Raw genomic sequence first — 11,383 nt, forward strand, 5'->3', positions numbered from 1 at the left:
GATGATAAGAACGAAGGATGCCCATCGCCACACAAGTACCGCCTGGGCGGACTTCTACGTACCCGCTCTATTCATGAGAGTACGCGATGAATCCAGCCATGATCTGGATGAGGCACTGAACATCGCTACCTAGGTAGTATCATCCGCACTCTTCCTGTACGTACATTTCCGCGGTAGGATGGATAGGTGTTGTACGTATTCGCATTCGGGGAGCTGTAGTCCAACCTCCGAGATCAGCCAGCTATGTATTGGGTAGATCTAGATGTAGGTAAGTAATGCCAATCCCCCCTGTTGCATCACCCCAAACAATAAGGGCGGGCACCAATGACAAACCAAAATACAGGGGCTCAAAGCAGCCCGGGCTCTTGGGGGGAGCGACCGGCGGCTCTGCCTTATTTCCCTAGGACCTTACCATACAGAGGGAGATCGGGTAGTAGTTTTCGAAGATACCCAGCGGCTTGCGGCTATGACCACCCAAAAAAAGAGTGGTGACGCACCGGCCAGAAAACCGAATCGTTCGTCGGATCTCAACTAATAAAGTCTTGTTGGTGTCATACACTCCGCATATTTCAAACGGCGATTGCCCGGACACCCATAAAACCCTCAGAGCGAGATTTCGAATCTGCGGAGAATGAAAAAATAAATAAACTATTCGACATGAATTGAGGAGCCGAAGATAACAATGACCGAAATACAGATATTGGCGGTGGCATAATAATAAAATGATGCTCATAGATTGTTGATCGTCTCGACATCTTCGACAGCAGCAACAACAGCAATGACAGTCGAAGAAGAAACTGAAGAGCGCGTGGAAGATGGGGACGCCGGTTACCCAGATTCTCCCGACCGAACCCAACGCGATCCTGAACGCAATGACAAGAAGGCCGATTCATCCAGGAGGAGTGCATTTCGTGCTCTCGTCCAGGATTTCAATCCAATATGGTACGTGTACACCCTACCTACCTATAGTCGCGGCTCTGCTGGCCGTGGCACTATGCATCTGCTTTGATCTGTTGATGATGACAGCAAACTAATTCGACCACACGACAGGTTCACATGGTGTATGAATGCCGGTGTAATCGGTACTCTTCTCCATCAACTCCCATACCAATTTTCTGGGTTGAGAGTTCTTTCGACCGTCGCCTTCTGCATCGACCTGGTTCTGTACTTTGTTTTTTCAATCATATATACCCTCCACTTCCTCATTTATCGACGACAAGCGTACCTCGAGCTCATCGGAAGCACGACGGAACTGTGTCTCTTGCCGTGCTGGTGCATCGCGTGGATGACACTCACCGCCTTCGTCAGCTTGACCGTCAGCAACGCACCGTGGGGCGGACACGCATTCACCCTCCTCGCCGTGGTGATGTGGTGGATCGCCACGGCGTGGATGTACGGCATGCTCTTTTTTGCGTTCGCCACGCTCATTCGGCAGCACACCATCATATCGCCTGATCAGCAACTGCCTGCCCTGATCATCATCCCGGCCGTGGGAGTTTCGACGCTCGCGCTGGTCGGCGCCGTCGTGGCGGATCAATCGTACAACCTCTCCGCGAGACTCGCCGTGCCTATCATCATCATGTCGTTCTGCTCCGTGGGGATAGGTATCCTCCTGGGCTTGAAACTGTGCACGTACCTGTTTCACCAACTGCTCGCCAAGGGTTGGCCTGCGCCGGCAAACACACCCACCTTGTTCATGTTCGTCGGACCAATGGGCCAGTCGGCCGCGGCGCTGCAGCTACTTGGGGCGGCGGCGAACTCACGCGGGGCGTTTGGAGACTATCACCGAGGAACGTTCCTGACCGGCACGGCGGCGAGCGTTCTCGAGGTCGTCTGTGTCCTTTTGGCGCTGTTCATGAGTGGACTGGGTACGATCTGGATGATCATAGCTTTTGTCGGAATGCTCGATCGTGCCTTTCATAGGGAGTTGATCTGGTCGCCGACTTGGAACGCCATCATTTTCCCGACAGGGACATTGGTCACGTCTTTGTTACTGCTGGCACAGGAGATGGATTCTCCGTTCTTTCGAGTGGTCACTGTCATCATCGTCATTTTTTTGGTGATTGTCTTCTTCATCAATCTAGCGTTCACTTTGACGAGGATATGGCAGGGGAAGCTGTTGATTGTTAAGCAAGATCCACGGGCTATCGCGAAAGACAAATAGGAGCGCAGTGCATAGATAGAATGGAATGATACGAGAATAGCAGTAGCCTCTGCTGCGACAGATCATGATTGAAAAATGATGCTCTCTTCTCAGTCTTCAGCGGAGGGAGTCCGTGGATCTTGTTTTCTGAGTCTTCGCTTTTTAATTTTTTTGACGTTCGATTTGAAAAGCAGGAAACGTCACGTTGAAACCATCACTTCGAAACGACATAATAAATAAGTAACATCCCTCTCAAGAACTGTCTACATTGTATCACTGGTCCTTGATCCAATTTTTTGCGATCAGGCTGACAAAAGTGATCCTCATTCGCATGCCACTGACATAGCATACTCAGACAAACATACCTTGGATGACTACCTGAAGACTTAAAAGGTTATCAATAGATCCTTGCCCCGACTCTTCCCTTTTCGACGTCAAACGCCACACCGAGACCTCTAAAGAACGGTTCTCCTAGCACCCACAAATCCCTCACACCACTGGCGATCCATTCTTCCCTCACGCCCATTGTCGTCTCGACGACAGCACCGACACAATATCCCGTACCGTTACCCAATTTGCCCAAACTGAACTTGCCCCCGTCAGGACCGTAGAGCGCATCCTCCATCGTCCCTTCGCCGCTCATACTTGGAAACCTCCACCCACCGATCTCAAAAGCGACATTGACGCGGTTGAGACACGGAACCGCGAAGAACGCATCCAACGGTGGATCGAGTCGCTTCGTCCCGGGTATGGACTCGTAGAACCGCTGGACGGCGACGGGCGGAGCGAGGATAAAGGGGACATTGACGTCGAAGAGGACGGGTTGGTTTTTGAGAACCTTGGCCCCGTCGATCCACACGCCGCTCATCAACGTCGTCCACCAACCTGCCGCACCCCGGGTTTCGGTCCATTTGAAGTGGTGATCCCACTGAGTGTCAGGCGGCATGAGGAAGGCCATGCGGTTGACGACTTCCTGGTCCACCCACTCGGTCGTGGCGTCCGGGTCGCCAAAGTGTTCCAGCTCAACGTCCCCTCGTACTTTTATCTCTTCGACCTGCTGCGCGATGGTGCCGCCGAGACTGAGAATGCCGGACTCCGCGTCGATGAGGGTCACCGACCAGAGGGCGTCGTGTACGACTTTCTGTGCGAGGAGCTGTTGGAGAAGAGACGGCGACGACAAAAGGCGAGAGGGTGTCTTGTGGCCGCCACGGTCTGGTGCTAGACCAAGGATGGACCCGGAGTGAGCGAGTGTGGCGCTCGATGCTTTGGAGGGAGTGCAGATGGGAAATGTGACACGGACGGGACCTTGCTTGGATTCTGGAAAGTGGAAACGATCGCTGGGTCGGCGACAGAGGGAATGAACCCTGTCGTTGGCCTCATTGGTATCTTCGACACCATGCAAAATCATGGCGACGTGTTAGTTACATATGATAATGTCTCTGAGCTGTTATTCGCAGACTCCACACACTATCTATACAGAAACAACAGCAGTGCCTCGCAAAGGGAACACAAGCAGGTTCTCACCTTCCCATGACTTTGACGCGAAAGTATCGTATTTTGATCCCTTCCCGCTGGTCGTCATTATGTTGTAAAAGTCCGTAGTCAACATGTCGATTTCGACCTCGAGGTTTTGTGGTGGGTCGCCAACTTGTAGTTCTGTGTACCTAGAAGACGAAGTGCGTCAGTAGGTGTGGCCACGCCCAGCCAATGCGTGCACGAAGAGACTATGAATTTCAAACACCAACCATCGACCTCGATGTCCAGCGACATCAATGATATGGGGATCATTTTCGTCCTTTCCCTCGTACGGTCGCCATCTGCGAATGACTCGGTTGTTGTCAACTTCGCGGTAGCAGCGTGCGTAGCGAAATTCTACCTCCGACACCAGAGCCGAAAGTCGCGTCAAGTTGGCGGGTTCGTGTCGAGACATTCTTCCTCCTCTTTTGTACAATGGTAAATGTACCGCTGCATGGCTTGACTCGACCAGGCAAATGATCAAAAGGGCCACCGCTGTGAGCAAATAAGGAGTCATTGTGGTGTGCTCCGTACAAGCACGTCAGTAGAGAGTCGGTTAGGTACAGGTAGGTAAGGTAGGCGCAGTTGGTGCGAGAGAAAATAGATGAAGAATGTCGTATCGATGAAAGCTGGTTCCTTTCGGCGGTTACAGGTGAGCAAAAACATGAGGTGACGCAAAAAACAAGTCACTTCACTACCATTGTGTATCTCTGCGATAATCATGATCGGCGCGTTCCTCGATATATCGCTCCATGTCTTCCGCTTCCGATAATCGTAGAGCTTCCTCGACACTGCCCACGAAATGACCTCTTCCTCCGCAGAGGTCTACAATGCCCGCTCTCTCAAATGCTAAGAATACCTTGCTCCTCCGGTGTGGTAAGCGGCAGAAAATAACTCGAATGCCTCTCTTCACGTATTCCTCCACTATTTCTGCAAACACCTGCGTCCCCGATCCATCAATCTTGGTGACACCATGAACATCAAAGATGACGTTTCTGTTATTCTCCTCGAGTCGGACTCGAGGTAACGATGGATGAGCCTTGTTCGTACCATATTGTTCCAGCCTCCGTAGACGCGTCTTCAATTCCCCGGTGTTTGCAAATGTCAGAGGTTCAGGAATCTTTACAATTAGACAACCTTCGATGTACTCGATGTTTTCGGGGTTCAGTTCAGCGTTTTCGAATTGGTTGGTCGTGCCAGGAATTTTGCCCAAAATTTGTATCCGAGGTTTAGTGGCGTGCCTGATGAGTTGTAGTAAAGAGAGTCCAATGCCCAACGCAATGCCGACGGAGAGAGAATAGAAAACAGTTGCCACAAAGATAACAAACATCAAGAACAACTCAGTCCATCCTCGAATCTTGAAAAAGAACTTGATGTCGTGAGGACACTCTTCGATGAGTGAGTACGCCACTACTGAAACCATTCCCGACAACACCGCTTTGGGAATGTAGTAGAAGTATGGCAATAGGTATAAGACACATACCAGTGTTAGCATGCTCAAAATGATGCTACTCATAGGTGTCGTTCCGCCAGTGGATGCATTGACCTTACTTCTCCCATATCCGCCAAAGGCAGGTAGAGCCATGAAGCAACCTCCAACAATGTTAGCCGCCCCCAAGGCGACCATTTCCCTATTGGCACTCAAAGTCATGTTCTTAAGGCCAGAAGTCCCTTCTCCAAGACTTTTAGCAGCCACAGAGGACTCGAAGAATCCCAGAAGGGCGATCAAGAACGATGTACTCAGAGCCGTATCAATATGAATCATATGGCTGAATTGGAAAGGCCAGTGAAATGGGATGGCTGATCCTGCGTCTGATTTTATATCGCCCAAAATCGACAGACCCTTTTTGTGCCAAGCGAAGGCCCACGTAAAAATGGCTGAAAGAACGACGACAATGAAACGATCTGGAAAATAGGCCACCGACGGATACCGTGGTTGTAAAGTACGTTTAAGTGTGCTGCGAAGTTAGCATAAGAACCTGACTGCGGATATATGACATACCGAAAGACCATTATAATTACAAAACTTGTTGCTGACACAGCCGTGGTCAGTCCATGAGCATGGCCAATATTCTTGACTAAGAAAGCCAATTTCTGAGCACTGCTTCCATGAGCAACTTCATTGTCCTGCTGGACACCTGAAAGACCAAGTTCAGGAATAAGCTGGTCAACAAGAATCACAAAACCGATGGCACTGATGAATCCTCGAAGGAATGGTCGACTGAGCACACTGTCGAGAAATCCCAACCGACATAGTCCTGCGATAAAGATGACCGAGCCCGCTATTGCTGTCACAACCCCAGCGATCTCTGCATTGAGCCTGGAATTATCATCTCCTGAATGTCCACGATCGATAGAAGCCTTGACAACTTGGCCGACCAAAAGTGAGCCTGCGGCCTCGGGTCCAACCACCATTTGAGGACAGCTTCCGAGGAACGCATAGATCAATGGATTGAAGACAAAGGAGTAGAGGCCGTTGATCGGAGGAACGTGAGCCAAGTTTGACGAGAGAGACAGAGATATTGGGATATAAAAGGAAGCCATTGTCAAAGCAGACAGAATATCTCCCCGCAACCACTGCCACCGGTATTGGCGAATCCATTTCAGAAATGGAAAGTAGTAGGAGAAATACATCCACCTCTGACTCTTGATACCGTGCTTCTGTGCGAGCCATCTGGTCGTGCTTAGGCTCTTACTTCCCGTAAGGGAGTCGGTGATGGAGTCTCCCAGTATACCCTGGACCGCGTCCCGGGGGCTGCCGTCGTCGGCCGACGTTCCAGGATAAACACCACCAAAGGGGACAGCGGTGCTGTCAAGGCTGCCGTCCTCACTCCGTAGCGACGGTGCTCTGGGAGAAAATGTGCCATGGTTACAGTTGCGTAGTCCGCAGATGTGATTATGATTGTAATTGCCCAGTAGTCTGCTCCTAACATTGAGTTCTGCAGCAGAGGGCTCCTCGATTCGGCCATGTACCGAGGACTCTGCATCATCTAATAGAGATTCAGGCTCAAGCACCGTTGGTATATTTTGGTCACTCCGGAGTACTGGCGGCACAGGTCCCACCTCTTCGTTCGATTTTGACCTGGCCATTGTAGCCTCCCGCAGTCGGCTGGGAGTCACTGGCACATGCTGGGAGGGAGTTCGAGAGGTAGGATGAGGGTGCGGAGGACGCCTGGGGGATGGTGGAGGACTAGAACCTCTCGAGGAGGAGGGCGATCGACTGGTCATAATGACAGCAGCCAACGAGTAACAACATACGGTGTAGTTAGGACTTTGGTTGCTGTTATTGTATTTCCATGATGTTGTACAAGCTGCCAACCTGTCACTCTGCAGCTGGGATCTTGATTGTCGGCCGATTTACAGCAAAGCAGGACATCTCCAAAATACTTGTACAAATACGTCCGCAATAAGCGATTTTACAGGGGCGAGAGAACGTTCCACACTCCAATCATTCGTCGACATTTGGTCATGTGTAGTGACGTCGCCGACCGTGGGCAGAAAAGCTTAATGACAACGCGGAGGTACGCGTATTAGCAAATATATGACTAATATTCACGTGACTACCTTTTTATTCTTGGCAGAAAAGTTCCGGCGGGCAGGCGGTTGAAGTGTCGCCGCACATGCAGTCAGTCTAGGTCGCCCCAAGGTCTCGAGTCACAGCGATCACTCAACTATTCGCGCAATCCTCCTCTCCTACACTGATACACATTTAGAGGCCCAGAGAAAAGACACTTATCGAGAGTACAACATCAAGAATACCGCCATCATGTCGGACCCAGAATCCTTGACGAACTGTCGGTTCTATGAGGAAAAATATCCTGAAATCGAGAGTTTCGTTATGGTGAATGTGAAGCAGGTAAGAAAGGTCTGCGGGACTGTGGCAAGAGACATCTCTGATATGTGTGTGTCTAGATAGCAGAGATGGGTGCTTATGTCAAACTATTAGAATACGACAACATCGACGGCATGATCCTACTTTCAGAACTGTCCCGAAGACGTATCAGATCGATACAGAAACTGATCAGAATTGGTCGCAACGAAGTAGTGGTCGTCCTAAGAGTGGATAAAGAGAAGGGCTATATCGATTTGTCCAAGCGAAGAGTTTCTGCAGAAGATATTGTCCGATGCGAAGAACGATACAACAAGAGCAAATCCGTCCACTCCATCTTCCGACATGTCGCAGAAAAGACCAAGACGCCTATTCTGAAGCTGTACGAAAACATCGGCTGGCCGCTCAACAAGAAGTACGTACATGCGAACGACGCCTTCAAGCTGTCAATCACAAATCCCGAAGTGTGGAACGATGTCGCATTTCCAAACGAAGTTGTCAAGGAGGAACTTATTTCATACATCAGCAAGAAGTTGACGCCACATCCAACAAAAGTACGTGCCGACGTGGAAGTAACATGCTTCAAGTACGATGGCATCGATGCAGTCAAGGACGCACTTCGAAAAGCGGAGGCGAAGAACACTCCTGATACGCAAGTCAAGGTCAAGCTGGTGTCACCGCCTCATTACGTCCTGACGAGTCAGTGCTTGGACAAGACAATGGGTATCCAACTACTAGAACAAGCCATCAAGGACATTGAAGAGAGTATCAAGGAAGCTGGCGGTGGTTGTGTTGTTAAGATGGCTCCTAAAGCTGTGACCGAGCACGATGACGCTGAGCTTCAAGCATTGATGGACAAGAGAGCCAAGGAGAACGAGGAAGTTAGTGGCGACGAAGATGTCAGCGAGAGCGATGAGGGTCCAGAGGTCGCATAAGCATAAGCATCAGCATCTGCCTCTGCACAATCGGCAATTGAGTTGGACGATGTCAACGAATTTATGTCAACCGTGGAAGGAGAAAAGTCGAGACATGATCTCTTAAATCCTGGGGTCTTCTGGACTGTTTAAGTGGCCAGGCGGAATATCCATGTTAGAGATTCCAAATTGTGACAGTAGATCAAGTCAATGTCTAGAATTCCCTGAGACTAGATTTCTTTGTAGCTGAATCAAGGGTCGGAATAATACGAGAATCTAACAAGGCTGGTGCTATTAAGAAGGGAACAAGGCTTTGGTGGTGCTTGTACCTATTGACTAGGCTGTGGCTGACTCGCTTATCAGAGGCGCCATCAGTACCTAGAGGCATTTAGCCAAGAATGTTTAGCTACAATAGGTACAAAATAGCAATGCCTGTGTAGTATTGCGGGGAGCTTCAGCTGCCTCGAGAACCTGATTTCCATCTCGCTAGCCGAAAACCACGGCGGTCAATCAAGTCAATACCTGCTGATCTCCCGCTTTCTGCTTTATGTAGGTAACACGCAGCTCAATTCACGAGCTCACATAGCAGCCCGCGACATCTCTCATCCCCAGACTTGACTTTTGTGACCACTCTCGTCTATAGCGGAAAAAAGCAGAAATTCCCATCTCCAAGTGAGGAACTCCCTACGTCATGGTCAAATGGTCACGCCTCTTTGGCGCAGAGCGCGACTCTCGCCATCCGCGCGAGGAAATGTGGAGGTGTAAGATACCAAAAGCTCCTCTGCAGTGTCCTGGATGCAGCTCTTCTGATATACTGCAGTACTTCCTAGTCATACCAATGACCTCCCCGCTACAGCCTACCCTGCTCGTGAAGTCACCAAAGTCGCCCTCCGCTTGAAATACCATATCGAAGAGGTCATACCTATTGAACTCCCCGAGGACAAGATCACCGCTGCCAACTCTGGCGTCATCACGAAGAAGGTGGTTCAGACTGCCCTTGAAGCTGGAGGAAAAGACTACTCGGCCTGTGTTGTGTACTGTCTGCTTGTTTGCAAGAGATGGTTCAAACACCAGGCGACCCTGGAACTATGGGATGCAGATCTCCACGAAGTCCGTGCTGTAGCCTGCGAAATAATTGCTAAACGCATTATCGAGGCTGAAGAAGACCAAGAATATCTCATGCAGAAAGTCCTTCTGCAACGGTATAGTGTTGTACGCAAAAACGAAGAATCTGCCCCAGCCAACGTTATCGAGCGTGCTGTCGATCTACACTGTCTCACTGTGATAGGCTCCTCGGGCTATCAAAAGTGCATCAAGTACCTGTGGCGTGGCTGGATTCAACAGGATGATGAAGATGCTGCCAATTACCGTTGGTATGAAAATCGCGACAACACCAACTACTGGGTTCACTATGACCCCGACCGGATGCGCACGCCATTATACCAGAATGTAGTGCAGGTCTCGGTGTCAATTCTTTATCTGATCCTCTATACACAAGCGGTAAACACCATCAATGAAGAGGGAGATCTTGACGTTGTCGAAGGGATTCTTTATGTGATGACGGCAGGTTTCATATGCGACGAACTCGCTAAGCTGTGGAAAGTCGGCCGTTACTATATCGGCTTTTGGAATGTGTTCAACAACTGTCTGTACGCATTACTAACGGCCTCTTTCGTGATCCGTATCACAGCACTTGCACACAGCCCTAATCACGATGACGAGCGTCGGCGCGATCTGAACAAGCTCGGTTACCATATCTTCTGCTTCAGCGCCCCTATGTTCTGGATGCGTCTACTGCTTTACCTGGACACGTTCCGCTTCTTCGGCGCCATGTTGGTCGTCCTCAAGGTTATGATGCGCGAGTCATTGATTTTCTTCTTGCTACTCGTGGTGGTATGCGTTGGTTTCCTTCAGGCGTTTATCGGGCTGAACCAGGTCGAAGGAAACGCGAGCATTACCACCTTCATCATCACCAGCATGGCGAATTCGGTGATGCAATCTCCTGACTTTGACGGGTTTGACAACTACGCTCACCCCTTCGGGCTGATATTGTACTATATCTTCACATTCGTGGTGATGGTCATCCTGTTGAATATTCTCATCGCACTATACAATTCAGCATACGAGGATATCACCGAGAATGCGATCGACGAGTACATGGCCATGTTTGCCCAGAAGACTTTGCAATTCGTCCGAGCACCGGATGAAAATGTTTTCATTGCACCACTCAACCTCATTGAGATGTTCTGCCTGATTCTGCCCTTCGAATGGTGGATGGACAAAGCCCATTACCAGCGGCTCAATGATTATGTTATGGGTATTGTCTACAGCCCGTTGCTCCTAGTCACAGCCGCGCTGGAAGCAAGAGATGCGAGATCTGTTCGAGACAATCGGAAACGAGGTGAAGAGGATGACGACACAATTGAGGAGTGGGAAGAGATGGAAGGGGAACTTGATTTTGAGAGCGAGGGCTGGGCTAAGAAGGTGGAGAGTTCGAAGCCGATCGTCGATGTCGATGCCGACGTGGTCGAGATCAGGGAACTAAAGGAGCAGGTCAAGGAGCTCAGGGATATGGTGAGAGCCATGAGTGTTGAGCCAGGGAGCCAATGAATGTACTTGACTAGAAAATTGGCTGGCATTCTGGCGGCAGTTACTGATATTGGTCAGGGCAGGATGAACGAAGCCTCGATCCCTTGTGTCTTATAGCCAGAGCTTTCGGCAAGCACTTCGGACGTTTGATTTTGCAAAGCCCGGGCCTCAAAAAGTGTAACATGTTTGCGAATCCATTTGGTGGAATATTTGTATTTGACTTGGCTGGCGCCCCAGAGCATACACAGAGGAGGGTAACTTGGTCTTGCTAATTTAAAATGATGATTGTTTTCCGATCAGAATTGCCATCCATATGTTGAGCTTCCAAGACTATTGAGCGCAGGCAGCACAGCGTACAGACCTAGCAATCTGGTTTAGTTATCGAGCGTGAAG

General features: G+C 50.0%; 6 protein-coding genes across 6 annotated transcripts; 3 read left to right on the plus strand and 3 right to left on the minus strand.

Moving 5' to 3' along the window:
* The first annotated feature begins 656 nt into the window (after positions 1–656).
* Positions 657–2,212, plus strand: PV06_06916 (uncharacterized protein). Its single transcript, XM_016408085.1, has 2 exons — positions 657–942; positions 1,051–2,212. Exons 1-2 carry the CDS (start codon positions 779–781, stop codon positions 2,162–2,164), a joined length of 1,278 nt encoding a protein of 425 aa, XP_016261565.1. The 5' UTR covers positions 657–778; the 3' UTR covers positions 2,165–2,212.
* A 328-nt stretch (positions 2,213–2,540) lies between these two features.
* On the minus strand, positions 2,541–3,551 carry PV06_06917 (uncharacterized protein; the record flags this gene model as incomplete). Its single annotated transcript, XM_016408086.1, has 1 exon — positions 2,541–3,551. The coding sequence occupies one exon, from the start codon at positions 3,549–3,551 to the stop codon at positions 2,541–2,543; it is 1,011 nt and encodes a 336-aa protein (XP_016261566.1).
* Positions 3,552–3,614: 63 nt separating this feature from the next.
* On the minus strand, positions 3,615–4,073 carry PV06_06918 (uncharacterized protein; the record flags this gene model as incomplete). The annotated part of the gene is made up of 2 exons (XM_016408087.1): positions 3,615–3,807; positions 3,889–4,073. The coding sequence occupies 2 exons, from the start codon at positions 4,071–4,073 to the stop codon at positions 3,615–3,617; spliced, it is 378 nt and encodes a 125-aa protein (XP_016261567.1).
* A 279-nt stretch (positions 4,074–4,352) lies between these two features.
* PV06_06919 (uncharacterized protein) lies at positions 4,353–6,886 on the minus strand (the record flags this gene model as incomplete). The annotated part of the gene is made up of 2 exons (XM_016408088.1): positions 4,353–5,616; positions 5,661–6,886. 2 exons carry the CDS (start codon positions 6,884–6,886, stop codon positions 4,353–4,355), a joined length of 2,490 nt encoding a protein of 829 aa, XP_016261568.1.
* Positions 6,887–7,296: 410 nt separating this feature from the next.
* Positions 7,297–8,669, plus strand: PV06_06920 (uncharacterized protein). The gene is made up of 2 exons (XM_016408089.1): positions 7,297–7,514; positions 7,571–8,669. Exons 1-2 carry the CDS (start codon positions 7,425–7,427, stop codon positions 8,420–8,422), a joined length of 942 nt encoding a protein of 313 aa, XP_016261569.1. The 5' UTR covers positions 7,297–7,424; the 3' UTR covers positions 8,423–8,669.
* Positions 8,670–8,893: 224 nt separating this feature from the next.
* Positions 8,894–11,268, plus strand: PV06_06921 (uncharacterized protein). The gene is made up of 2 exons (XM_016408090.1): positions 8,894–9,162; positions 9,222–11,268. Exons 1-2 carry the CDS (start codon positions 9,093–9,095, stop codon positions 11,009–11,011), a joined length of 1,860 nt encoding a protein of 619 aa, XP_016261570.1. The 5' UTR covers positions 8,894–9,092; the 3' UTR covers positions 11,012–11,268.
* The last annotated feature ends 115 nt before the right edge of the window (positions 11,269–11,383 follow it).

The sequence above is a fragment of the Exophiala oligosperma genome, assembly GCF_000835515.1.
Source record: "Exophiala oligosperma strain CBS 72588 unplaced genomic scaffold supercont1.6, whole genome shotgun sequence".
NCBI lineage: Eukaryota > Fungi > Ascomycota > Eurotiomycetes > Chaetothyriales > Herpotrichiellaceae > Exophiala > Exophiala oligosperma.

What these genes read in the sequence shown, in the direction of transcription:
- PV06_06920 (XM_016408089.1), top strand. Translation starts at nt 7,425, where the DNA reads ATGTCGGACCCAGAATCCTTGACGAACTGTCGGTTCTATGAGGAAAAA. An exon ending in TTATGGTGAATGTGAAGCAG is followed by an intron (nt 7,515 to 7,570) that starts GTAAGAAAGGTC and finishes GTGTGTGTCTAG; the next exon opens with ATAGCAGAGATGGGTGCTTA.
- PV06_06916 (XM_016408085.1), top strand. Translation starts at nt 779, where the DNA reads ATGACAGTCGAAGAAGAAACTGAAGAGCGCGTGGAAGATGGGGACGCC. An exon ending in CAGGATTTCAATCCAATATG is followed by an intron (nt 943 to 1,050) that starts GTACGTGTACAC and finishes ACCACACGACAG; the next exon opens with GTTCACATGGTGTATGAATG.
- PV06_06921 (XM_016408090.1), top strand. Translation starts at nt 9,093, where the DNA reads ATGGTCAAATGGTCACGCCTCTTTGGCGCAGAGCGCGACTCTCGCCAT. An exon ending in GCGCGAGGAAATGTGGAGGT is followed by an intron (nt 9,163 to 9,221) that starts GTAAGATACCAA and finishes GATATACTGCAG; the next exon opens with TACTTCCTAGTCATACCAAT.